General features: G+C 44.0%; 3 protein-coding genes and 1 long non-coding RNA gene across 6 annotated transcripts; 2 read left to right on the top strand and 2 right to left on the bottom strand.

Moving 5' to 3' along the window:
* Positions 1-103: 103 nt before the first annotated feature.
* On the top strand, positions 104-5,901 carry LOC109897385 (butyrophilin subfamily 1 member A1). 2 transcript variants are annotated; one of them, XM_031834629.1, is made up of 7 exons: positions 104-293; positions 1,624-1,704; positions 2,397-2,495; positions 2,616-2,717; positions 2,829-3,101; positions 3,220-3,298; positions 5,004-5,901. In XM_031834629.1, exons 2-7 carry the CDS (start codon positions 1,645-1,647, stop codon positions 5,588-5,590), a joined length of 1,200 nt encoding a protein of 399 aa, XP_031690489.1. In that variant the 5' UTR covers positions 104-293; positions 1,624-1,644; the 3' UTR covers positions 5,591-5,901. The 2 variants fall into 2 exon arrangements, with proteins under 2 accessions (XP_031690489.1, XP_031690488.1); XM_031834628.1 differs by having other exon boundaries at positions 162-293; positions 2,826-3,101.
* npm2a (nucleophosmin/nucleoplasmin, 2a) lies at positions 5,900-7,780 on the bottom strand. The gene is made up of 5 exons (XM_020491891.2): positions 6,834-7,780; positions 6,649-6,731; positions 6,299-6,509; positions 6,070-6,139; positions 5,900-5,968 (listed from the first exon to the last, which is right to left on the bottom strand). Coding segments are annotated over exons 1-5 (417 nt in total). The 5' UTR covers positions 6,886-7,780; the 3' UTR covers positions 5,900-5,967.
* recql5 (RecQ helicase-like 5) lies at positions 7,372-25,523 on the top strand. Of its 2 annotated transcripts, none has more exons than XM_031834627.1 (18): positions 7,372-7,538; positions 7,797-7,918; positions 8,068-8,589; positions 9,424-9,520; positions 9,686-9,960; positions 10,127-10,209; positions 20,387-20,608; positions 20,878-20,980; positions 21,517-21,553; positions 21,662-21,720; positions 22,343-22,416; positions 22,533-22,626; positions 22,755-22,931; positions 23,158-23,816; positions 23,909-23,954; positions 24,107-24,331; positions 24,432-24,504; positions 24,582-25,523. In XM_031834627.1, exons 1-18 carry the CDS (start codon positions 7,445-7,447, stop codon positions 24,761-24,763), a joined length of 3,144 nt encoding a protein of 1,047 aa, XP_031690487.1. In that variant the 5' UTR covers positions 7,372-7,444; the 3' UTR covers positions 24,764-25,523. The 2 variants fall into 2 exon arrangements, 1 of the variants encoding a protein (XP_031690487.1); XR_004211327.1 differs by having other exon boundaries at positions 7,400-7,538; positions 24,408-24,504.
* Positions 10,071-18,274, bottom strand: LOC109893558 (uncharacterized). Its single transcript, XR_002255772.2, has 3 exons — positions 17,127-18,274; positions 12,123-12,312; positions 10,071-11,873 (listed from the first exon to the last, which is right to left on the bottom strand). It is a non-coding gene; the product is annotated as an uncharacterized LOC109893558 (long non-coding RNA).
* Positions 25,524-25,655: the final 132 nt, after the last annotated feature.

The following is a 25,655-nucleotide window of genomic DNA, read 5'->3' as shown; positions in this document are numbered from 1 at the left end:
AACGGGATTACAATAATGCTATGTATCCACCAATCCAAAGAAAGGATAGGCGGGAGCTAGACAGCCCTCCGTTCCACTTTGTGGACAACTGATGTACCACAACAATCATGGCGGCGCTGTTTGTCTGCCTTCGGATTGAGAAAACGGAGAGAGCCGAACCATCTTCGTTCCTAGGAAAATCTTGTATGTAAACAAGGTCAGTCATACTGCAGCATACAGTCAACTTGTTCTCTAATAGAATTACTCCTGTGTATAGAAGACACCAATCGGCTTACATTACAACATTGTGACAGGTATGTCTAACAAGTTTGTACGACTCAACTGCATTGATTGTGTCAAATCTTCTATCAAATATAATACATTCATTTCGATTGCATGAAAGTCCACAGACGTCACATAACAGCATGGCATTGTTTAGTGTCGCAAAAATAACTTAACTATCATGCATAGTGTAAAATTCGACATGTTGCAATGTCAACCAAGGATATATAGGATCAAGCACTCTGGCAGTGCCGCAAAGTCACACGACCCTACTCATTACTTTGTGCGCAGACTGCGTGTGTCTAGACTGGTCTGTAACTGGGTCACTGTCACTCAAACAAAAGATGTAATACACGTAGGCCTACTCTGAATACCTGAACAATGTTTCCTGTTTTTGTTTTCATGATTTCATTTGCCTACTCACATTTTTGTTGCATTGTATTCCATTGTATTTATTTGTATTCTATTACTAAAGGTTGACATGAGTTTACCATGAATTTTATAACAAATGCCATCTGGTTCTGCTCTCCACAATGTGAGCCGATGAATATGCATTTCATTTATCAAAATGATTATTTTGCGCCAGTCATTATGCTAAGGGATTCAGTGGCACACTGACCTAACTCACGTGCCACATTTACCCTGCTGTGTCTGTGTTATGGAAAAACAAAGGCCAAACACATTACTGCTGGCAGATGAGACGGCAGCAAAGAGCATGCAGGGCCAGTCACGTTTACAGAGGGCCAAGTAACCTCTGCTCTGACTCATCACTGATCCTAACCAAGTTACTGATCAGTTGATGCCCCAGTCTCTAAAAGTGGGTAGGATCCCGTGCTTACCTCACAATGATAATATGACTTGAATAACATCCACACAATAACTAGGTCAGAGTATCATTAAAGATACCAAAAGGGAGGTGTTCTTCATGTTATGATGACCACAGAGGTGTTGCTGTTTGGATTTAGTTCAGTACGATTAGACATGTGTTGCCTGTCCTCCGCCCTATGATTAACGATTTAAAGCAATCTTCTTAACAGTGGAGCTGCGTTACTCCTTTGGCCATGATGCCAATGTCTTTTAACTTGACTCGGGACAGAATATAGGGCAGTAGGGTGGAACAGCTGACACATTTCTAATGAAAGTAGGGCAGGGGTAGTTTTAGATTTCAAACCATTTGAGTCCCCTTAGAGAATTTAGGTGGTCCTGCTACCACTGAATCAGATCAGTGGTGTGGTTTTAGTTCAGCAGTATCACCTGTCAATCTGAAATCCTTACACGGGTAGTGTATATTCTGTCAAGTAGAGGTTCCCTGTCTATCAAGGTAAATGTCTAATGCTATTTTATCTGTCTTTTTCTTTGTAGAGTTTCAGCACAGTTTCCAAGATGATGCAGTGTTTCCACTTTATAGTCGAGCCGGTCAAGAACATCACAGCCAAGCTTAAGGTACAGTAGGTCAAACTCCTGTCATGCATTACAAATTCTCCAAACAACAAAAACACAATTGACATGTTTTATTGTTCAAATCTTTTTTGCTACGGTCAAAGATTTTATCGTAAAGGAAAGTGACCTTGAAATGGCTGTGGAGGGGTTGTCATGGTAGCATCACCAGTCACATGCTTACTCAAGTAGATAGGTTTTAATTGTTTCTGTAGTTTGATTTAATTACCTATTACAAATCAAAGTTGACGTGTGTGTGTGTGTGTGTGTGTGTGTGTGTGTGTGTGTGTGTGTGTGTGTGTGTGTGTGTGTGTGTGTGTGTGTGTGTGTGTGTGTAAAACCCCAGGGAAAACAGATTACTGCTGGCAGATGAGACAGCAGCAGTGAGCATGCAGGGCCAAGTAACCTGCACGGACTGTTGATTTGATTTAGTTTAATAATAGATGCTGTCAGGGGGGTTATGGGAGAGAGGAGATCTCTTTCTTTCCTGCTGAAAGGAGAAGAGCATGGTGTGCATTTTGTTAAGGCCAAGTGGGTCCTTTTCTGGGTTGACCTTATTACTTCCTAATGCACTAGTAAAACACCAATTTCTGTCCTAAATCTGTTTCGTTTCCTCTTTTCCTAATATTTATTTTTTATTGCTACTTTCTATGTGTTCTATGGCTAAGTCTTTACACTCTTTTTTTTTTGTCTGTCAGGAATCTCGCAAGAGGGCGAAGAATGAGAAGAGAGAGCCACTGGAAGAGAATCAGCTGTTTATAGTGGAGCTGGCTAGAGATCTCAATCGAGTGTGCCAGGTACACTGAAATATATACACACCTTTCGTAACATCCATTATACAAGTATCCATTGTCAGGTCTAGTTTGGAGGATAAACAAGTCTACTAAATCCCCCACTTGTCTATATCCTCTCTGCAGAGGTCTGAGGTGCTGGAGAACATCTGGAAACTAGAGGACATCTGGCCCACTCCTCTTTGCAGGGCCTTCATCCTGGAGTGGGCATCTCTGCTGGAGAGCAAGGTATGGAGAGCAGGAGCCAATATACTGTAACAGCTATTAATATATACTGTATAGCTTGCAGGTGACATTCTCCAAACACGTGTTGAATGAGTCTTCACCTGTTGTCAGCAGAAGAGGCCCATGCAGTCAGATGGCTGGCCAGAGGAGAGCGAGTGGAGGAAGCAGGACCTGTTCAGTGAGAATGAAATGGAGAACGCTAAGAGGACCATCATCAACTGGACCAAGGACCTGAGAGCCCAACCTGAGCAAAGTGTGTGGCCTGGGGAGGCTGTGGCTCAAGTTCTGGAGGACCTCCAGGCTGCATGGAGGAGTCGCAACATGCCCAACCTCCTGACAGCCATGGAACTGCTCATGTGGGTCTTACTGACACAGGGCCTGGACAAGGTGGGGGCCTCCTTAAATATCAATTGTCCCCCTTTAAAATAAATGAATGTATATGCATGATAACAGCTCTGATATTTACCAAAGTCGCTTTTCTCCCTCTCCATCTTTGTGCTTGCAGGAAGCCATCCCTCAACAGTGGCTCATATGGAAGCAGAGGACTCAGAAGATAGGTGCTGCCCGCTACATTCCTCACTCAGGTATGTGATGCCTTGGACAGGCATTGACAGAGCCAGATGTGATGTTCACAGAACGTATTGTTTATTTGACTAATATTTGTTACTAATCTGTTATGTACAGTGAGGCAAACAAGTATTTAGTCAGCCACCAATTGTGCAAGTTCTCCCACTTAAAAAGATGAGGCCTGTAATTTTCATCATAGGTACACTTCAACTATGACAGACAAAATGAGAAGGAAAAAAATCCAGAAAATCACATTGTAGGATTTTTAATGAATGTATTTGAAAATTATGGTGGAAAATAAGTATTTGGTCAATAACAAAAGTTTATTTCAATACTGTAATATACCCTTTGTTGGCAATGACAGAGGTCAAACGTTTTCTGTAAGTCACAAGGTTTTCACACACTGTTGCTGGTATTTTGGCCCATTCCTCCATGCAGATCTCCTCTAGAGCAGTGATGTTTTGGGGTTGTTGCTGGGCAACACGGACTTTCAACTCCCTCCAAAGATGTTCTATGGGGTTGAGATCTGGAGACTGGCTAGGCCACTCCAGGACCTTGAAATGCTTCTTACAAAGCCACTCCTTCGTTGCCCGGGCGGTGTGTTGGGGATCATTGTCATGCTGAAAGACCCAGCCACGTTTCATCTTCAATGCCCTTGCTGATGGAAGGAGGTTTTCACTCAAAATCTCACGATACATGGCCCCATTCATTCTTTCCTTTACACGGATCAGTCGTCCTGGTCCCTTTGCAGAGAAACAGCCCCAAAGCATGATGTTTCCACCCCCATGCTTGACAGTAGGTATGGTGTTCTTTGGATGCAAGTCAGCATTCTTTGTCCTCCAAACACGACGAGTTGAGTTTTTACCAAAAAGTTATATTTTGGTTTCATCTGACCATATGACATTCTCCCAATCTTCTTCTGGATCATCCAAATGCTCTCTAGCAAACTTCAGACGGGCCTGGACATGTACTGGCTTAAGCAGGGGGACACGTCTGGCACTGCAGGATTTGAGTCCCTGGCGGCGTAGTGTGTTACTGATGGTAGGCTTTGTTACTTTTGTCCCAGCTCTCTGCAGGTCATTCACTAGGTCCCCCCATGTGGTTCTGGGATTTTTGCTCACCGTTCTTGTGATCATTTTGACCCCACGGGGTGAGATCTTGCGTGGAGCCCCAGATCGAGGGAGATTATCAGTGGACTTGTATGTCTTCCATTTCTTAATAATTGCTCCCACAGTTGATTTCTTCAAACCAAGCTGCTTACCTATTGCAGATTCAGTCTTCCCAGCCTGGTGCAGGTCTACAATTTTGTTTCTGGTGTCCTTTGACAGCTCTTTGGTCTTGGCCGTTTTGGAGTATGGAGTGTGACTGTTTGAGGTTGTGGACAGGTGTCTTTTATACTGATAACAAGTTCAAACAGGTGCCATTAATACAGGTAACGAGTAGAGGACAGAGGAGCCTCTTAAAGAAGAAGTTACAGGTCTGTGAGAGCCAGAAATCTTGCTTGTTTGTAGGTGTCCAAATACTTATTTTCCACCATAATTTGCAAATAAATTCATTAAAAATCCTACAATGTGATTTTTTAATTGATTTTTTTTCTCATTTTGTCTGTCATAGTTGAAGTGTACCTGTGATGAAAATTACAGGCCTCTCATCTTTTTAAGTGGGAGAACTTGCACAATTGGTGGCTGACTAAATACTTGTTTGCCCCACTGTATATTCCAGTATGGGACTGGATCTCTAATGCAGCAGTGGAGATATCCCTTGACCTGGACACAGCCAACCCTGACCTGCTGATCTCCAATGACGAGAAGAAGATGCGCTGCGGCTTCGAGAGAAAGGATGTGCCAAACTACCACCAGCGCTTCGATGGCTGGTGGTGCGCCACAGGGGTGGAGGGTTTCAACTCTGGCCGCCACTACTGGGAGGTGGAGGTGGGGGAGCGGGACTTTCGGCTGGGTGTGGCCAAGGAGTCAGCCCTGAGGAAGGGCTTCAAGTCCCTGAACACAGACACGGGCTACCTGACCCTGCGCCTGGAGAGGGGCACGGAGCTCAAGGCCCTGACTGTGCCCTTCACTGCCCTGCCGCCTGGTCTTATCCCCCGCAAGGTGGCCGTCTACCTGGACTACGACCAGGGCCAGCTGTCCTTCTACGACGTAGACAGCCGCTCCCACATCTACACCTACAATGAGAGCTTCAACGAGAAGCTGTTCCCTCTGTTCGGCACGACAGAGATCATTAAGGACCTGGTGATCAAGTCCCCTGGGAGCAAGGCCTATTGCCTCTGTCCCTCCCTGTGCCTATGGGGCTGAACTTTCCCTCTTAACACCATCCCTCCACCCTATGGTTACCCTCTCACCACTCCTATAGAGTAATCAGAACCTTCGTTACTGTAAAGAACTAGACCATCATGATATTGGATAGCTATGTGACCACGGATGCTGCTGCTTCTATGTGATTCTTTCTGCCTCTTCCTTACTCCAGTTATGCTATGCACTCACATGCTCTGTATTTTCATACATTTGAAAGAATACTGTAGTATTATCTTAATCTATTGTGAAATATTAATCCTGCAATAACAATGCACTTTCCGTGATGAATAAATATACGAAACTCAAAGGTTCTACTTTTAGTGCTGTGTTTTATTGAAGTCCTTCAAATGGGATCATGTTATTGAAGACCACTGTGATCTGAAATAAAAACACAATAACTATTTCATACTGAACTGTACAATGTCATAAGGGATCAAAATAGGTAATCATGTTATGAAGTTCTAGATTTGTTTACTTACCAAGTGGGGGTGTTGATTAGAAGACCCTCCTTCTCCTCCTCCTTCTCCTCCTCCTCCTCCTCATAGACCACTATGACAGCACAACAATTCCAGGTATCATTTGAATTGAACTTAAAGCCAAATAAAGAACAGAGTCCCAGAATTGACATACAAATAGTTTCTGATTAATATTTATTTTTATGCCATTCTCTAGACAATAACATCATTTTCTCCTATCTCAATTACTTACATGTCAAATGCTGTCCAGAAATGAAGAGGGGGCCCTGCCCAGAGCGAAGGTTGAAGATGACAGGTGGGATGAGCTCAAACCCACTGAAACTGACCATAGGTTGGCACATAGGGTGAAGTGTGGCAATGGGCACTGGCTTGCAGCATTCCCCAACTCTGTCCTGTACCTCCACCACATGCATCTCCTTACTGGCCTCTGCACTCAGACACATCTATACACAAGGGGAGCAGAGATTAGGGGTTGGGCTGTCATTGGACTATGTTAATTGTTGTGTCACTGACTAAGTCAAGTGATCTCTGCTAATGGGGTGTGTGGAGAGGGCTGGAGATGGACTAAAGACTTAGACTGACCGTTCGGATAAAGAACTGATGCTCCAACAAATCCTCCGCTATTTCAAACACTGCCTTTCTCTGGGTGTCATTCAGCTCACAGCCTAGTCAGAGGAAAGAGGAGACCCTGGGTTTACAATACATTGTTGTGCATCTAGGTCACCAATTTCAAGCCATCTCAAAGTGGCATTAACCTCAGTACATACCCCAGAGCACACAGACAGTGTCAGAAACAGAGGGTGAACGGGAGCGATCCATGGCGATGAAGTGGAGTGGAGTTAACCTCCTTTTAATATTCTGCAATCCTATGCCTATTCTCTCCCTGCTTTATTGATACATAAATCAGGGGTTTCGATTGTGTCAGTGTTTTGGTTTGGGTGTTGATAAAGTGGTCTATGGAGGTCACCAAATTCAACCAGAACTCAAACGGAGACTCACCTCACAGATCGAGACAACAAAAACAATTCTAGCATTAAAATCTGTCCTGGTCTGGGTCGTGCTAATCAGGTGCTAATCACAGCGCATTCGACTCTCATTGGCCAGGAAAACAAAGGCGTGTACCCATGGATGATGAATCTAATCAGTTGTGTGCGTTTAATGTTTTTTTTTTGCACAAAATATAAACAGATCTGTTTCGGTCATTTGACTTTACATAAACATTTATATTTAAAAGAGAACCGTAGATAAAATATGTTTAAAGACATTCACTAGTTAAAATATGGCTTCCTTATTATGTGCCGACTGGTATGATGTCATCGATACGCGACGACTAGAGAATGAAGTTTGTTGTCAAGTTGGACGTTTTTCTGGATAAGAGATGACTTCCATTAAAAAGGCGTTAAAAACCCATTTTGGGTTCGATAAGTTCCGATCCCAGAAGCAGGAGGACGTTGTTAAAGCAGTTGTTAAAGGTGAGAACCACAATAGACATGTTGGACTTACAATAATTTACCTAGGAACGGCTCTTCTAGTTTTAGCTAATCTTAGCCAGCCGCGGGCTATCTAACTAGCTAGGTAGCTAATTAGCAAATTCTTCAACCAGTTCATTGACTGTTACCTACTACTAGCTAGCATGATCAGCTATTGTTATTAAACATATCTGAGTAATGCCGTTGCCCAAATCGGACTGTCGATGGAAAATTGTAAATTACTGCCCCTGTTGTGTGCAGGTGACCGGGATGTTTTTGTGTGCATGCCCACCGGGGCAGGGAAGTCCCTCTGCTACCAGCTTCCCGCAGTGTTGGCTAAGGGTATTACCTTGGTCATATCCCCTCTTATCGCTCTCATCCAGGTCAGTCTCTCTTCTTTAGCATTTTCTTCTGTTGTGTAATTTGTCCTGATTACGTGATTGATTCTGATATAGACTGAGCTATCCTTAACTGCATAGCTAGCTGTAGGTTTCTTCAATGATGATCCCTTTCTCTGTATCCACCATAACAGGACCAAGTGGACCACCTAAGGGACCTGAACATTCCTGCATGCTCCATCAACTCCAAGCTCCCTGCAGGGGAGCGCCGTCTGATCCTGGCCGATCTGGAGAGTGAGAGCCCCAGGTTGAAGCTGCTTTACATCACCCCAGAGATGGTGGCCTCCTCTGCCTTCCAGCCCTGCCTTACAGGCCTACTCTCCCGGAGCCTCCTCTCCTACCTGGCTGTGGACGAGGCTCACTGTGTCTCCCAGTGGGGGCATGACTTCAGACCAGACTACCTCAAACTGGGCAGTCTGCGTGCCCGTCTTCCCGGGATACCCTGCGTGGCGCTGACGGCCACGGCACCCCAGAAGGTGCAGGAGGACATAGCAAAGTCCCTGAGGCTGCGATCACCTCTGTCCTTTGCCACACCTGTGTTTCGCAGTAACCTGCATTATGAGGTGGTGTACAGGGAGCTACTAGAGGACCCCTACAAGCACCTACATGCCTTCATCAGGGAGGCCCTGACCCTGGGGGAAGGCCCCAAAGGACAGGTTGGTGGACTAGATTCCCCTCTGACTCTCTCCTTATATGCAGTATCTCTTCCTACTCTATCTAATGGATGGTGTAATCAGTTAGGGCTGGGCGTTGTGGCCTAAAAATCATAAGTCTATTTTTTTAAATTATGGGCCATTCACAATATATATCTAGATTTAAAGGTCAAATACACCACATTTCAAACAGTCAGCAATAACCTAATGAATTCTGGGCTTGTGAAATTATATCTAGGGTAAATATAAGCCTTCCACAACCATAAAACCCACTAATAATGTAATTATTTTATCAAAATAGTTTAACCTGCTTTTTTGCAATATTCAGCGATCTGGCTGAAAATGCCCGGTTTGCAACAAACTGAACATAAATTTACCAGAATCTGTGTTAATTGATTCCCTGGTTTTATTAGTGTCTGCTCTGCATGCAATTTGATGAGTTGAAAGGTTAACTTCTCCTCTATTACAGTAAAATAATGGATGGTGTAATCAGAGTAATGTGTTTCGGTGTCCCTATGACCGATTCTGTTGGAACAAACCTTAAATGCAAATAGTGAGTTGAACCACTTATCAGGGAGGAAGTGATGTGTCATCTTTGTTGTTGTGAGTGGAAGGGGGAGGGGCCTGTGTGTGTGAGAGAGAATGGGAAGGTGCAAAGGAGACAAGACCAAAAAGACATGAGAAAATGCAGACAAACGGTCATAAAATACAAAAAGTGATTGTTGTGATACAGGAATTTGGAATATTGCGCTAAAACATGAATTTAATATGTCATCCAGCCTTATAATCAGTGCATGGTACTTAGCTTGGGATATTTATCTGTATGTCTTTCTTCAGGGTTGTGGAATTGTGTACTGTCGGACCAGAGATGGCTGTGAGACGGTGGCTTACCAACTGACTAAGCTGGGAGTCCTGGCCAAGCCTTACCATGCAGGTGAGACATTCCTCAAGGGCTTACAAACATTGTGGGGTAGGATAGTAAATGCCAATGTTAAAGTTTAATAAAGATAAGAATCAAGCAGATTATTTTATTGATGGAGAGACTAGACATAACAAAGTGGGCGGCATGACTCTTGACCTTTAACTCCTGCTTGTGTAGGGTTGAAGGCAGGAGATCGCACAGAGGCTCAGACTGATTGGATGCAGGGTAAGGTGCTTGTCATTGTGGCCACCATCAGCTTTGGCATGGGGGTGGACAAATCTAATGTCAGGTTTGTGGCCCATTGGAACCTTGCCAAGTCACTAGCCAGTTACTACCAGGAATCTGGGCGTGCGGGGCGAGACGGCCTGCCCTCTTCCTGCAGGACGTACTACTCCCCCAAGGACAGGGAGCAGTTGAACTTCCTCATCCGCAAGGAGGTGGCCCGCAAACAGGTTACATCTAGACTACACTGTCAACCTGCCTCACGGGCTTGTTATTAGTATAGCAATATGATGGTGCTGTAAATGCATGGGGATTGCAATTGGTGTGTAGAGTGTTCAAATCATTTTATGTTTGTTTATTTAACTTTGAGCGAATGATTGTGTGACTTCTCTGCAGGCAAAGCGTGGCTCCGAGAAAGATCAAGACAAGGCTTCCATCACAGACTTCGAGGCCATGGTGTCATTCTGTGAGCAAGAGGGGTGAGTGTTATATAACACAGGGGTTCCCAAACTTTTACACTCAGGCCCCCTCTTCCAGCATTGGGGAACATCTCGCGCTCGCACGCAACATCTATTTCTGTGGCCACAAGCACTGTTCATGACACACCCTTTTTATTGGAGGAGAGAAGATTTTGCAGGTTTAAAAGCATACAATATTTCCTGCAAATCTACACATTTTGTCATGGTGTGCGGAGAAACTTTTGCAGTTTTAAAGCAAATTTTCTTGCAATTCTATATGTTTTGTCATGTGATATTTGAGTGACTCAAACATTACAAAAAAATCAACAGGCTGGTTGATCTGGACATTTCGGACAAGTTATAAATGGCTCTCTAAGGTCTGCAATGACTGAGAAACTGATGATGCACTATATCATTTTGAAATTGCAACGTGTGTGTGTGTGTGTGTGTGTGCGTGTGTGTGTGTGTGTGTGTGTGTGTGTGTGTGTGTGTGTGTGTGTGTGTGTGTGTACAGCAGCAGCCAACAGTTTGGGAACCCCTGATATAACTCACCACAATCATCTGCATTTTGTTTTATTTCATGTAAGAGAGATACAAAAGCGTATTGCACTATTTTAGGCAGGCTAAGAAAATGATTTTTCAGAAGGAAGAGATGCCCTTTTTAACCTATGCAACAACTATATGGAAATGACAGCATTACTCTTTTTCTGTTTTTGTGTGTAACTGTGAAGCATATTACAAGGCAGCAGAGGGCAGGCATGGTCCTCTGAATCGCCTGAGGAATGAGATAATGGCTTGTTTTTGCTGAACTAATGCTGTGTTCACGTGCTAGTCGGAACTAGGAAACAGACTTTTTCGACTTGCTAACTGGTTGTAGTTATACACGTGCCGCGTTCAACCAGTTAGCAAGTCGGACATTTCTGTGTTTCCTTGTTCCATCTAGCACTTGAACAAGGAAATAAAGCAAAGGAAGTCCTTTAGATAGAAGACATATGGCAACACTCTTACAAGGGGTTTGGCAAGATGCCTCCATTTAAGTGAGTTGTTGATGGAAACTGCAGAGGGCTCTTTCTTAGAGTCTATGAGCCTGTGGCAGAGGTTGAGTTGACACCCATACATCCTAGAACTGACAGACATTCATCTCCCCAAGCAATCTCCTGTGCTTCTATTGGGATCTTTTGTGTGTGCGTGTGTGTGATTGTGATTCCATGCTCCTGTGTTCCTTGTGTCTTTGTTGTGTGGATCAGTTGAAGCCGTCCTAGAGGTCTAGTCTTGTCCATCTCTCACGTCAAAGACTGCTTTGTTAGCCAGCAGAGCCCAGGGATGCCCCATGGAATGTTGATACTCCTGAAAGCCGGGCCTGTTTGACTGCTTCTCAGGGAGGCTCTGTGTGTGTTTTTGTATGGAGGTGTGTTGTTCAAGGGCCGGGCTCCTTTATAGATGGGCTCCACACCCTCCCCACGGGTCCTCATCATTCCTCCGGGGTTAAGAGGCCCATAGAGTGCCTCTCCAGAATGTCTCTCCTGGTGATACAGTGGCACTCCATAGAGTGCCTGTTTATAATGTCTCTCCTCATTATTGGGGGAAGTGGGGATTGTCTCAGGTTAGCTGACTATGTGGGCCCTTGGTTCTGTGACAGCAGCAGCACGTCAAACAGGTCATCAGCAGCATGAGCAGGAAGACCACTAGGAAAGAACACACGATTGACAACACCTTTTATAGTAGCTAGCCTACCTATTTGAATTTTGTCCAGACAAGATTATTGATTTCACACTATCTAAAGTGATATTAAAGATGTTGGAGTTTCATCCTTTGCAAGACATGTTATGACATGTTCTGAAGCACATGGTTAGGTGTATGGAGTATATCTCCACTGAGAGGTGTGTGTGTGTGTTATATCTATGTATATATTATGTACGAGAGGTGTAGATTACCGATAAAGAGGACGAGGACAGCAAAGGCCCCCATCTCCAGAGGGCTGGCGGTGGGGAGACCCTGCAGTTTGGCCCAGAGCTTCTGTAGCAGGGTCAGCATCTCCTCCCTGGCATCCATCATGTCCCTCACACTGAGGGTGGGTGCAACTCTGTAGTATCTGGGTGCAGGTTGTGTGATGTGGCCACTTTGCTGAAGCCACAAATAAAGGGATAAAACTGGATGAAAGATGGATTATTGATTATTAATAATGGATTATTATTACAATATATTGTTAGAATTATTAGAATCTAGGGATTTGTTTCATTCCTTATTCTTCACCCATAATGGACTGTGAGTCTAGAAGTCAGAGATGCTGTATGTTACTGTCTAACTAGACAAGATAGAACTGCCAAAGGGGGCGGTGTTGCAATCTACTGCAAAGATAGCCTGCAGAGTTCTGTCCTACTATCCAGGTCTGTACCCAAACAATTTGAACTTCTACTTTTAAAAATCCACCTCTCTAAAAACAAGTCTCTCACCGTTGCCGCCTGCTATAGACCACCCTCTGCCCCCAGCTGTGCTCTGGACACCATATGTGAACTGATTGCCCCCCATCTATCTTCAGAGTTCGTGCTGCTAGGCGACCTAAACTGGAACATGCTTAACACCCCAGCCATCCTACAATCTAAACTTGATGCCCTCAATCTCACACAAATAATCAATGAACCTACCAGGTACCTCCCCAAAACCTTAAACACGGGCACCCTCATAGATATCATCCTAACCAACTTCCCCTCTAAATACACCTCTGCTGTCTTCAACCAAGATCTCAGCGATCACTGCCTCATTGCCTGCATCCGTAATGGGTCAGCGGTCAAACGACCTCCACTCATCACTGTAAAACGCTCCCTGAAACACTTCTGCGAGCAGGCCTTTCTAATCGACCTGGCCGGGGTATCCTGGAAGGATATTGATCTCATCCCGTCAGTAGAGGATGCCTGGATATTTTAAAAAAATGCCTTCCTAACCATCTTAAATAAACATGCCCCATTTAAGAAATTTAGAACCAGGAACAGATATAGCCCTTGGTTCTCCCCAGACCTGACTGCCCTTAACCAACACAAAAACATCCTATGGCGTTCTGCATTAGCATCGAACAGCCCCCGTGATATGCAGCTGTTCAGGGAAGCTAGAAATCATTATACACAGGCAGTTAGAAAAGCCAAGGCTAGCTTTTTCAAGCAGAAATTTGCTTCCTGCAACACTAACTCAAAAAAGTTCTGGGACATTGTAAAGTCCATGGAGAATAAGAACACCTCCTCCCAGCTGCCCACTGCACTGAAGATAGGAAACACTGTCACCACTGATAAATCCACCATAATTGAGAATTTCAATAAGCATTTTTCTACGGCTGGCCATGCTTTCCACCTGGCTACTCCTACCCCGGACAACAGCACTGCACCCCCAACAGCAACTCGCCCAAGCCTTCCCCATTTCTCCTTCTCCCAAATCCATTCAGCTGATGTTCTGAAAGAGCTGCAAAATCTGGACCCCTACAAATCAGCCGGGCTAGACAATCTGGACCCTTTCTTTCTAAAATTATCTGCCGAAATTGTTGCCACCCCTATTACTAGCCTGTTCAACCTCTCTTTCGTGTCGTCTGAGATTCCCAAAGATTGGAAAGCAGCTGCGGTCATCCCCCTCTTCAAAGGGGGGGACACTCTTGACCCAAACTGCTACAGACCTATATCTATCCTACCGTGCCTTTCTAAGGTCTTCGAAAGCCAAGTCAACAAACAGATTACCGACCATTTCGAATCTCACCATACCTTCTCTGCTATGCAATCCGGTTTCAGAGCTGGTCATGGGTGCACCTCAGCCACGCTCAAGGTCCTAAACGATATCTTAACCGCCATCGATAAGAAACATTACTGTGCAGCCGTATTCATTGATCTGGCCAAGGCTTTCGACTCTGTCAATCACCATATCCTCATCGGCAGACTCGACAGCCTTGGTTTCTCAAATGATTGCCTCGCCTGGTTCACCAACTACTTCTCTGATAGAGTTCAGTGTGTCAAATCGGAGGGTCTGCTGTCCGGACCTCTGGCAGTCTCTATGGGGGTGCCACAGGGTTCAATTCTTGGACCGACTCTCTTCTCTGTATACATCAATGAGGTCGCTCTTGCTGCTGGTGAGTCCCTGATCCACCTCTACGCAGACGACACCATTCTGTATACTTCCGGCCCTTCTTTGGACACTGTGTTAACAACCCTCCAGGCAAGCTTCAATGCCATACAACTCTCCTTCCGTGGCCTCCAATTGCTCTTAAATACAAGTAAAACTAAATGCATGCTCTTCAACCGATCGCTACCTGCACCTACCCGCCTGTCCAACATCACTACTCTGGACGGCTCTGACTTAGAATACGTGGACAACTACAAATACTTAGGTGTCTGGTTAGACTGTAAACTCTCCTTCCAGACCCATATCAAACATCTCCAATCCAAAGTTAAATCTAGAATTGGCTTCCTATTTCGCAACAAAGCATCCTTCACTCATGCTGCCAAACATACCCTTGTAAAACTGACCATCCTACCAATCCTCGACTTTGGCGATGTCATTTACAAAATAGCCTCCAATACCCTACTCAACAAATTGGATGCAGTCTATCACAGTGCAATCCGTTTTATCACCAAAGCCCCATATACTACCCACCATTGCGACCTGTACGCTCTCGTTGGCTGGCCCTCGCTTCATACTCGTCGCCAAACCCACTGGCTCCATGTCATCTACAAGACCCTGCTAGGTAAAGTCCCCCCTTATCTCAGCTCGCTGGTCACCATAGCATCTCCCACCTGTAGCACACGCTCCAGCAGGTATATCTCTCTAGTCACCCCCAAAACCAATTCTTTCTTTGGCCGCCTCTCCTTCCAGTTCTCTGCTGCCAATGACTGGAACGAACTACAAAAATCTCTGAAACTGGAAACACTTATCTCCCTCACTAGCTTTAAGCACCAACTGTCAGAGCAGCTCACAGATTACTGCACCTGTACATAGCCCACCTATAATTTAGCCCAAACAACTACCTCTTTCCCAACTGTATTTAATTGTAATTTATTTATTTATTTTGCTCCTTTGCACCCCATTATTTTTTATTTCTACTTTGCACATTCTTCCATTGCAAAACTACCATTCCAGTATTTTACTTGCTATATTGTATTTACTTTGCCATCATGGCCTTTTTTGCCTTTACCTCCCTTCTCACCTCATTTGCTCACATTGTATATAGACTTGTTTATACTGCATTATTGACTGTATGTTTGTTTTTACTCCATGTGTAACTCTGTGTCGTTTTATCTGTCGAACTGCTTTGCTTTATCTTGGCCAGGTCGCAATTGTAAATGAGAACTTGTTCTCAACTTGCCTACCTGGTTAAATAAAGGTAAAATAAATAAATAAAATAAACTATGTAGATGACCTGACACCAATGGAATGTTGACAAACCATTGTGTTCATCCTTGAATATATAGTCGAGCTGCTAGTGCATGTGTTTCTGATGAGTAGGTAGGACAGGTAGGACACAGCTCCTCCTATAAGAAAGAGGAGGATCTAGAAAGTGTGTTATAATCTGGTAATATGTTGGTGTGTGAAGGATTGAGTTTTTCTGGGCCAGTGGGATTGTGTCTGTTCCAGGCTTACTAGAGTAATTCTAGGGCTCTCCCAGCAGCATGGCTGTGGACTGACACACCACAGTTATCACAACTGTCATGATACCGAGAGGAGGGTCTCACTGGCTGACTGTATAAAGGGAGGACTTTTATCTATGTTATTTCAAGGGCAGACACTGATATTTGCCTTGTTGTGTGTTAGAATATATTTTAAGTTTCTGTCTATTCATTATGCACATATGAGTAGGACATATGTTGCTGTTGCTATGGGAAAGTATGTTCCCTATAAACTGTGAATAGCAGTTGGGTAATTGGACAATTGATGCCAAGACAGGATCCTGTTCATATGAATTATCTCATGATCATCCCTTCACAGTTCTCCTCCTCATCACACTCTCTTTATCTTCTTCTCTCTAGTTATGCAGCTACACCACAGTGTTACTTCTCCTCTCCCAACCCTGATCACACTGTAGGCTACTAGATTACATTACCTGTCTGTTCTCTTCATCACAACACTAGATTGACTTGGATTAGGATAGAGTTTAATGTATTGATTCTATTAAAGGGGAAGTCTTTAGACAAATAGAATAGTGCTTCAATTCATTTGATAGTAAAATGCTTTATTGACTATAGGTGTGGCATGTAAAACAGATACCAGACTGTTTTCTCAGTCTCTTTGTCCTGTTGTCTGTGTCCCTTTAAAGAGTTTCTGTTCCTGTTGTGTTGCTGGACCAGACCGAGTCCATCGTGGTGGAATGTGTTCTGGCCAATGTATTTTGTATGAATTCCGCTGACAATAGTTTTTTACTTTAGTGCTGTTTCCCACAGATGCTCTGTCTCTCTCTCCCAGGTAGACTCCTACCAGCTGGTGTAGTGATAGATCCCAGTCAGACTGGGCTTTCACCAGTCTCCGGTTTCACGGCTAGGCCGGGGGGTATGGGAGCAAGTCTTCCCACAGTAGTAAAGTGTAGCTAAATATTTAGCTGTTAGAAATGTCATTATGATAATGACATACAGGAAGAGTGCTCTCCTTCTAGAGCTGTTCCAACTCTGGTCCACACTGTGTTCACATGTAAATAGCCTCCCTATTAATACACTAAATACAGAATACACTACCCATACAGCTAAATTACACTCTTCACATTATTTTGGTTAGGCTATAAAGTATGCTAAGACTGTTATTCTGGCCTGTATTTGCATGTATATAGGCTACATGTACACACTCACAACCAGCATACACTATCCTGAACTGTATGGGTAGTTTGCAGATATGCAACAGAGTAAATAAAGGTGTTAAACTGTGCTTGTCTAACGAAGCGAATCAGTTAGTGATGTCACACAAGCACCAACACCTACCTGAGTGAGTGTGGAGAGCGAGTTCCCTGTGTGTTGCTGGGTGAGTTGGAGCCGGCAGTGACACAGAGGTGGTGACCTCGCCTCCTCGACCCAGCGGTCTTTTCAGGATTAGGGTTAGCAGAGATAAATCCTCAAGTAGCGATTAGCATCAAAGCCAAGAGATGACCAAAACCCCACCCGCTGCACTGCTGTCCTCTGTACAATCTGTTCTGGGTTTCAGAAAGGAAACAAATCGGGCTCGAGGTTAGCTTTCTCCAGCTGTCATTGGTTTGCTTTCCACCGTCTCTCTCTCCACTCTCACTCTCTCCTTTTATTCTTGCTTCTCTCCCAGTTTGTAGTAGCTGTTGTCATCTCTTGGTGCCAGTGGAAAAGGCAGCGGTTGTGCAATAGCAACACTGTTTATCTCCACTTATAAAGGACTCCTGCTGTGTTTTTGTGCTCTCTGCCTGTTTTATTAATATAGGCTAGTTCATCATCTCCTCCTTCTGCTGTGGGTCATTTTCTTCTTCCTTCACTCCTCCTCTGGAAAGACTCTGTTGCTTCATGAGCTCTGTCTCTTGCTCGTTCTCTTTCTCTCTCGCTCTCTCTGTCTCTCTCACTGTCTGTCTCTTACTCTCCCCTCCTCCCTTGGTGAGACTGCCTCTTTCCCCCCTCTTTGAAAGCTGTGGAGACTGGGTTTCCATCCGAGGTAGTCTTGCTTTGTGTGTTATGGAGGTGTCTTGACTAGTATTCCTCCAAGAGACACTAGCCTGTATGAATGTGTGTGTATACATTACATAATATTGTGTGAAAGAGCAAGCTGTTATACGAAGAAGCGGAACAGCCATACTCTAAAGAGTGAATAGACATTCAGATGTTGAAATCTATTTAAAAGTCATTTAGAACAGTAACATCCTCACCAACCACCACCCATGGCCAATCTCACTTACCTACAAGTCTCCTAAAAGTAGATCCTTTTGGTTTGCTATTCAGACTAGACTCTTGGGAAGCAGTTATTTTATAGAACCTCGTCTCTGTTTCACATTATTCACTCAGGAGTCTTTCCACACCCACAACCCCTTTTTCTCCTCATCAATCGAGTTTGTCAGAATAGAAGGGAGTGGTGTGTGTCTACGAGTGAGCAGAAAACGCATCCAGTTCACAAACGTATCGATAAACGGGTGTTCTTTTACTGGAGAATACACTTCACACTCCTGCAGAGGCACTGCATTTGATTTCCATAACTGTTTGACCGCACCCATTTTGATTTGAATGAAACTTTCCATACATATTTGCCCATGGTAGAAGCGGTCAGAAAGTGTCTTTTTTTTTTTTTTGACCTGAATGCCAAAACATTCTAGCTCAAAGTGGACCAGTTTTGCATACCCCACAATTCAATGAGACATCCATGTCTTCATCACTGGAAAAGATAAACAGTTTAGATTTGAAATAATTTAAAAGCTTTCAAAAAGGGTTGTCAAAATATTTGATACATTCTTTCAGTTGAGACACAATATGCTCTTGAGTACAGGGTGGGTGTCATTTCAATCATAGAAATATTATTCATAGAATGGACCTATCCCTTCAGACCCCTGCAATTAAGCCGATACACCATTGACATTTTAAATGTAATTAAAATGTTTACTTCTAATTACTACCATAAAGATGGCTGCTGGTCCACCCACAATTGAATGTCAAAATGGGAATGTCTATTCTATGATCTATATTTCTTTGATTTCAATAGGTTTCCTATGGAAGATTGACAATGTTATTTAAACAAACTGATATTCCCATTCAAGTCAACACTCTCTGATGTGTGGACCTCCAACCATCTCTGTGGTACCATTTAAAAGTAGATATTTTTATTTTAGTAAATTTATCAGCCAAAACATGACAACCACCCAGTATTCAAGAGTATGCTGTGTCTCAACCGATGGCAGGCACAATTCAAAAACCTCAGATGATAGTTTGACAACCGTTTTTGTACGTTTTTAAATTATGTCAAACTCAACTGTTTATCTTTTCCAGTGATTTAAGACATGTCTCATGTTATGGTGGGGTATGCAAAATAAGTCAACTTGAGCACCTATATCGCCTAAATGTTTTGGCATTCAGGTTTCAAAAAGCAGTGGTGTAATGTACTTAAGTAAAAAATACTTTAAAGTACTACTTAAGTAGTTTTTTTTTTCTGTATCTTTACTATTTTATATTTTCAACAACTTTTACTTCACTACATTCCTAAAGAAAATGATACACTTTTTAATATTTACATTTTCTCTGACACCCGAAAGTACTCCTTACATTTTGAATGCTTAGCAGGACAGGAAAATTGTCCAATTCACGCATTAATCAAGAGAACATCCCTGGTCATCCCTACTGCCTCTTATCTGGTGGACTCCCGAAACACAAATGCTTAGTTTGTAAATGATGTCTGAGTGTTGGAGCATGTCCCTGGCTACCCGTAAATGTAAAAAAAAACAATGATAATTGTGCTGTCTGGTTTGCTTAATCTAAGGAATTTAAAAAATATTTTAAATTTGATACTTAAGTATATTTTAGAAATTGCATTTACTTTTGATACTTAAGTATATTTAAAACCAACTACTTTTACACAAGTAGTATTTTACTGGGTGATTTTTTTTTTGTTGTCATTTTCTATTAAGGTATCTTTACTTTTACTCAAGTATGACAATTGGGTACTTTTTCCACCACTGCCAAAAAGTCACTTTCTGACCACTTCTATCATGGGCAAATATGTATGGTAAGTTTTGTTCAAATCAAAAGGGGTGTGGTCAAAAAGGCATTCAAATCAAATGGAACGACCCCTCTCTGCTCAAGTAGGAATAACATCTAGTGGGTTCGGGTCAAAGCCTTATTTGGCCACATGATGGCCAGTTGAGTGTGACCTTGTTTGATCACACATCATGCGCACACACACACACACACATACACATTGATCATACACAGTAATGGGGAATCTGTTACACAGTGGTAGCTATTGATCAATGACAATCCTCTTTGTCATTTCTCCATGACACAATCATTGTATAATTCCTCCTATCAGCAGCATTAGCTACCTTTTTTGATATTATACTGTGTCATGTGTACTCTTCTGTATTGTGAGTCTTAATGAGGAATGCACAATATCTTGGCTCTGAGCATTTTGAGACACTGGGCTCCAATGAGCTACTCTGTGAATGCAAGGCCTCCTAGGGTTTTGTCCTCTAGCATGTCTGCAATATGTTTGTCTCTCTCACACCCGTATTTCTGGGCTCTCTCAGCTGTCGCCATGCCACCATCTCCAAGTTCTTTGGGGACCAGAAGCCGGACTGTGCGGGGGCCTGTGACTACTGTCGTGACCCCAAGGCTGTGCGGGCCCAGCTGGAGAAGGGGGCCACTTTGTGCACCAAGACTGGAGCAGCTTGGAGTACACAGCCCAGGGGCCCATTTGGGTTTGACCGTGACCTCTACGCCGGGGGGAGGAAGGGCTACGGCTTTGAGAGGTCAGAAATGCAATGGTCTAATAGCCTGGAGGCCAGTCTAAAGCAGAATTAGACTAGCATCCAGGCTAAAATTTGTTGTAGTTTTTAGTTGCTAACAGGGCAAGATGGGGGGGGGGTATTCTGACTCGCTAGTCATGTTTTGGTTGCACTATTTGGTTGGATTAGGATTATTTTCAAATGTATTGTTGACTTTAAAATGTGTTTTCTAGCTGTCACTCATAGACAGTACAGTAGGAATGCTGAGGTCTGTGGTGATGTCATCTCCTCAGGCATGATGAGGAGGGCTGGGAGAGTGGTGGTGATGATGATGGCTCCGAGCATCGGAGGAAGGAGTTTGGAGATCTCTTCAAGAAACAAATGAACCTGCGCAAGGTGAAACTTCGCATTCATGTACTGTGTACATGCTGTACATGGACAGCCTTGCTGTCATACTGTTATACACAACATCTGACTCATAAGCGTTCCATTGCTTCAGTAAACAAACCTTCATACACTGTAGCAGCTTCCTCTCTCTCCACATCTGTGTTCCAGCTGTGGCCAGCCAGTCAGCCAGGCAAGGAGGCTATGGGGCTAGGGGCCCCTGTAAGGCACCATGTGGTAAATCTCTCCCATATGTGGAGTCAAATCGGCACAACAGGGCTATTCAAATCCATACTATTAATCCTGACAAACAAAAGACGTGTTGAGTTGAGCCATTATTTTGAGACTGTTGGTTTGAGATGCTGCCAGCAACAGCATGGGGCTTGGAACACTGAAAATATTAGAAACTAGGTGAGAGAGGCAGCGGTCTAGTGCTGGAGTGAGGAATTTGAGGGGCCCTCCGTAGGTTCTCTGCTCTAACTGACAATAGAAGTGTGAGGGGGTGTCTTATTTCCCTTTGTTTACTTCTCTCTCTCTTTCCTCTATAGGTGTCTGAGGGACACAAAGATTCATTTATCCCCCCAGGTGGGTTCTCTACTGTTGTAATATCAGTGTAGACAAGCAAAGTGACTGGCTAATAATACTGTTATGTGACTGAATGGGTTTGGATATTGTGTTCAACTGTGTCTGCAGATGATAACTGCCCACTCAGAGAGGCCAGCAGCCAGAAAATCCCCAGGCTCACTGTCAAGGTACAGCTCTAGTATGGAAACGTCTCACACACGCGCATGCTCACATGCATGCTCACCTACGTGCAAAGCAATATGCACACTCACATGTTTTTGATGTTTAATGAACATGTCCTTGTGTATTCAGCGTCTCCACCATCATGAGCTCGTTAGAAACTATTTATTCATCCATAATTAAATTCTGCTGTAAATCGTTCACCCAACAAGATGCTGGCTTATCCCGGGTCCCACTCTCAATTTGTGATGAAATGCACAGAGCACTGAACATCTATGTTTGCAGATGGAGGGAACAGAAAGGGGATCGTACTACCACTGTGGTTCATACATGTATTACAAGAATAGCCATTTTCAAGGAAAAACTTAGCCCCATTTGTATATTTTTTTAGCTCGTGTCTGACTGATTGTATGTCATGATTTAAAAAAAGTTTAAATAAATGTATGTATAGTGTTGATTTTATTCTGGAGCTGCTACTGACCAGTTCTCCCTTGTAAAGACATGCTTTAAATCTCAATGACACTTTCCCTTTGAATAGAGGGGGGAAATAAAATGAATACATCTTCACTTACCTTAAAAAAATATATAGTTTTGACGAGAGTGTGTGCCAAATGTGTGCATCAATTCTAGGCCCGGGAGCACTGTGTGGCCCTGTTACAGGAGGCTCTGAACAACCACCAGGTGGCAGCAGCAGACACACACAGGTACCAGTCACTACTAACCACATGCACCTAAAATACCCAGTCACTGATGCCACTGGGACAACTGAACTGACACTTGGATTTCTTTCTCTCCCTTTTTCCTCCTGCCCCTCATCCAGCTCTGACACACTCTCCTTGGCAGTGGATATTGAACATGAGGTCTTCAAGATCACCAAGTCTTCCAACCTGTACAAAGCAGCTGTCCTGAAGAGAGTAAGTAGCTCCTGACTACTGTCTGGTTTATTGTACAACACTAAAGTCACTTTATGTATCGAGTCCTATGGAAGCTATTTTTTAAAAGTTATTCTTTCACTCATCTAACTTATCTCTTGTTCCTAAAGGTATCAGAGATGAAGAAGGGAGGGGCTGCCTCTGCAGGAGGAGGAGGAAGAGAAGGGACCAGCGGCTCTGGGGAATCCACAGAGATAAAGACTGAATCCAAAGACGAAGCAGCCTCCTCCTCTTCCTCCTTGACTGAGGAGCAACAGGGCTTCACGCCTGCCTCACAGATCTACTCAGTAAGGCCCAACACCACAGCACACAGAGGACTTTGCCTTAGAAAATACTGTAGTGCTCCTTTATAAGCAGCAGTAATGACTAAATATGTATCTACTGGCTAATGCATTGAGACTGTCTCAGCCCATTTAGTAACAGGATGCAGTCAGTGTTATTGTGAGTCAGCCTCATACTGGGTTCTATTAGTAACTAAGCATCCTTCCTTCTGTGTCTCCTTCTCTCCACCAGCTAAAGCGGAAGAGAATAGGAGCAGGTCTGAGGGGCTCCTCCAACCCCTTCCAGACTGCCAGTGATCTGCTGAGGGCCTCTAACTGTGAGGGCTCCACTACAGGTCCAGGGGCCAACAGTGGGACAGGGAGCGGGGGCCCTGACTGCCTGGCTGGGTCTGGAGAGTCAGCTGGTGAGGAGGAGAGGGGGAAGAGGAAGGAGACAAAGACTGGAGATACAGCACCAACCATCAGCTCCTCCATCAGAGCTAAAGCCAGTGCAGTCTCTGCCTTCCTGAACAGTCCCACCAAGACAGGAGGCAAGGCCCTGAGCAAGAAGCAGAAGCTAGCAGAGGCTGCTAAGAACTCCCGCAACATTACCCAGTACTTTGGGAAGAAACCGATTGAAAACAGTCAAGAGGTAGAGATAAGAACCAATGATGTGTCATCTCAGGCCTTTTCAATACCACCTCAGTCACTCCCCACTCAGGAAATCACACCTGCTACTGTCTCCATGGATACCATCCCTATGGACACTAGTCCCATGGAAATCATCCCCATGGAAACCATCCCCATTGAAACTATCCCTATGGACACCATCCCCACAGAAATCAACAACTTGGATAATGATGATGAGGAGGTTAAAGAGGAAGCTAAACTGGACTTGGACTCTATCACAGTGTAAGATGTCCCTCGGAAGTTGTAGATAAAGTCTTTGACTGGTTTATTCCATTTTGCGCCTCTCTCTCTAAACTCCTTTGTCTTCTTCACAGGCAAAATGCACATGAAAACAAGGCTAAATCGTTGCTAAAACTAAGGGTATATGGAGATCAATATTATATTGCCACAACAGTCTTATTGTGTCTTCCATGGTTTTTTAACAGTAATGTAATGATGACATCATTGTTAACATCTACTACCACATGTTCTCTGTGTGTGTGTGTGTGTGTGTGTGTGTGTGTGTGTGTCAGCTATGTGAGGACAGTGAAGAGAGTGAGGCCCTCCCCTCAGCCAAGCGTAGCTGCCCCCTACAGGACAGCAGGAAGAAGGTGACCTTTAACCCCAAAGTCCAGGAGACTGTACTGGAGCCAGGGAGCCCAAGCAAAGCCCCCAAGCCTGTGTCTCTGAAGGAGGTGGCTGACATTGTGGTGCGCTGTCTAGACCCCTTCTATACGCAGGGCAAGTTTGCCACCAAGGTGAGGGAGAGAGGGAAGGGGCATAAGCTGTGATGAAGATATTTGGTTCTTCATTTGTCACTTTTTCAAATCGTAGTATTCCAAATCTTCCTTGTTGTAGGAGCTGTTCAAGTCATTTGCCCGCTACTTGTCTCATCTACTAGCAGAGGGGAGGAGTAGGGGAAGAGGTCAAGGTGAGGAAGATAAACATTGTGTGTGTGCGCACTAGCGCAAGCTGCCTTTTCTAATAATGAACTATATGTGTCCACAGTGAAAATGCAGGCCAGGAATCTGATTAAGAAGTTCTTCAGCAGTGTGAAGCGCTGTGAGAGTGAAGCAGACTGGAAGCACCTGAAGGGACCACACAGCACTGAGACCTCTGAACACAGAGGGATGGGAGGAGGCGGGACTATGAACAGAAAGGTGGAGGAGGATAACAACCTGGGGGTCTGATCCCTTCATCCACTCTTGCTCTCCAACTGATTCCCTCCCTCACATCTCTCCCAGGCCAAGATACTGAGCTGTTTCAGAGATGATATGCTGCTATGCTGTGTCAACTCCAGGCTCATGCTGTCGTAGTGTGGAGAGCCGCTGTAATGGCGGCTATTAAACATGCATTGTATACAGCACGTCTGCTGCTGCTGCCATGGAACAATTAGTCATCCCTGCTCAACGCCGAACAGAGGTGGCTCTTTGTTTGATGTTAGCACCATGTGACTAGGACATGGATGCTATGGCTATACCAGGCCAAACCCTGCTGCTACCTGGTCTGTCATTCTGCCTGACTAAAGAGGACAGCCAGCTGGATGTGTAACAACCACACTCTATCCTTGATTGATTTTAGAGATGTAATTTAATGTATTTTTTGTTGTTAGTTTGTTAGTTATTAGTTGTTTTCATGAGATTATAAATGAGAACTTTTGTTTATGCTGAGGAATCCCCAAAAATATAAGTTTTTTTCTCTTGTCCTTATGGTTATCTGGTACAAAGTTCTTAAAAGATCAGAGCTGGCCACGTCTGCCTGTGCTGGTTGGTGACAGGGTGGGTGACTTTTCAAACAGTCGGTCATTTCAAACATGATGGAATCCAAAGAACACTTGATGCACCAATGGGGAAAAACACCCAGCATTCACAGAAATGTATCCAAAAAACCCAGCCTTCACACACTATTGCTCCATGTGAGACCTGTAAAATAAAATCTCTTAACACTGAATGTCTAGTGGTTGTGACTAATTGGCTCGTAGGCAATATACAATTAGATTAAGTGGAAAGACTGTTTTATGGAGCAGCAGCTTCCCCTGTATAGGGAAGGAGGTTGGGGATCGTTGCAGAATGGATCTGGGGA

This window comes from Oncorhynchus kisutch, linkage group LG10 (genome assembly GCF_002021735.2).
Source record: "Oncorhynchus kisutch isolate 150728-3 linkage group LG10, Okis_V2, whole genome shotgun sequence".
Lineage (NCBI taxonomy): Eukaryota > Metazoa > Chordata > Actinopteri > Salmoniformes > Salmonidae > Oncorhynchus > Oncorhynchus kisutch.
This window is presented reverse-complemented; position numbering and strand designations above follow the sequence as displayed.

Excerpts from the sequence above, each read along its gene's own strand:
- npm2a (XM_020491891.2), bottom strand. The coding sequence starts at position 6,885 with ATGGATCGCTCCCGTTCACCCTCTGTTTCTGACACTGTCTGTGTGCTC. Across the intron at positions 6,510-6,648 it reads ATCAGTTCTTTATCCGAACG|ATGTGTCTGAGTGCAGAGGC; the intron begins GTCAGTCTAAGT and ends CCTTGTGTATAG. Across the intron at positions 6,140-6,298 it reads TTCTGGACAGCATTTGACAT|TGGTCTATGAGGAGGAGGAG; the intron begins GTAAGTAATTGA and ends GTGCTGTCATAG.
- LOC109897385 (XM_031834628.1), top strand. The coding sequence starts at position 1,645 with ATGATGCAGTGTTTCCACTTTATAGTCGAGCCGGTCAAGAACATCACA. Across the intron at positions 2,718-2,825 it reads CATCTCTGCTGGAGAGCAAG|CAGAAGAGGCCCATGCAGTC; the intron begins GTATGGAGAGCA and ends ACCTGTTGTCAG. Across the intron at positions 3,299-5,003 it reads CCGCTACATTCCTCACTCAG|TATGGGACTGGATCTCTAAT; the intron begins GTATGTGATGCC and ends TGTATATTCCAG.
- recql5 (XM_031834627.1), top strand. The coding sequence starts at position 7,445 with ATGACTTCCATTAAAAAGGCGTTAAAAACCCATTTTGGGTTCGATAAG. Across the intron at positions 8,590-9,423 it reads GGGAAGGCCCCAAAGGACAG|GGTTGTGGAATTGTGTACTG; the intron begins GTTGGTGGACTA and ends GTCTTTCTTCAG. Across the intron at positions 22,627-22,754 it reads AAGCAGCTGTCCTGAAGAGA|GTATCAGAGATGAAGAAGGG; the intron begins GTAAGTAGCTCC and ends TTGTTCCTAAAG.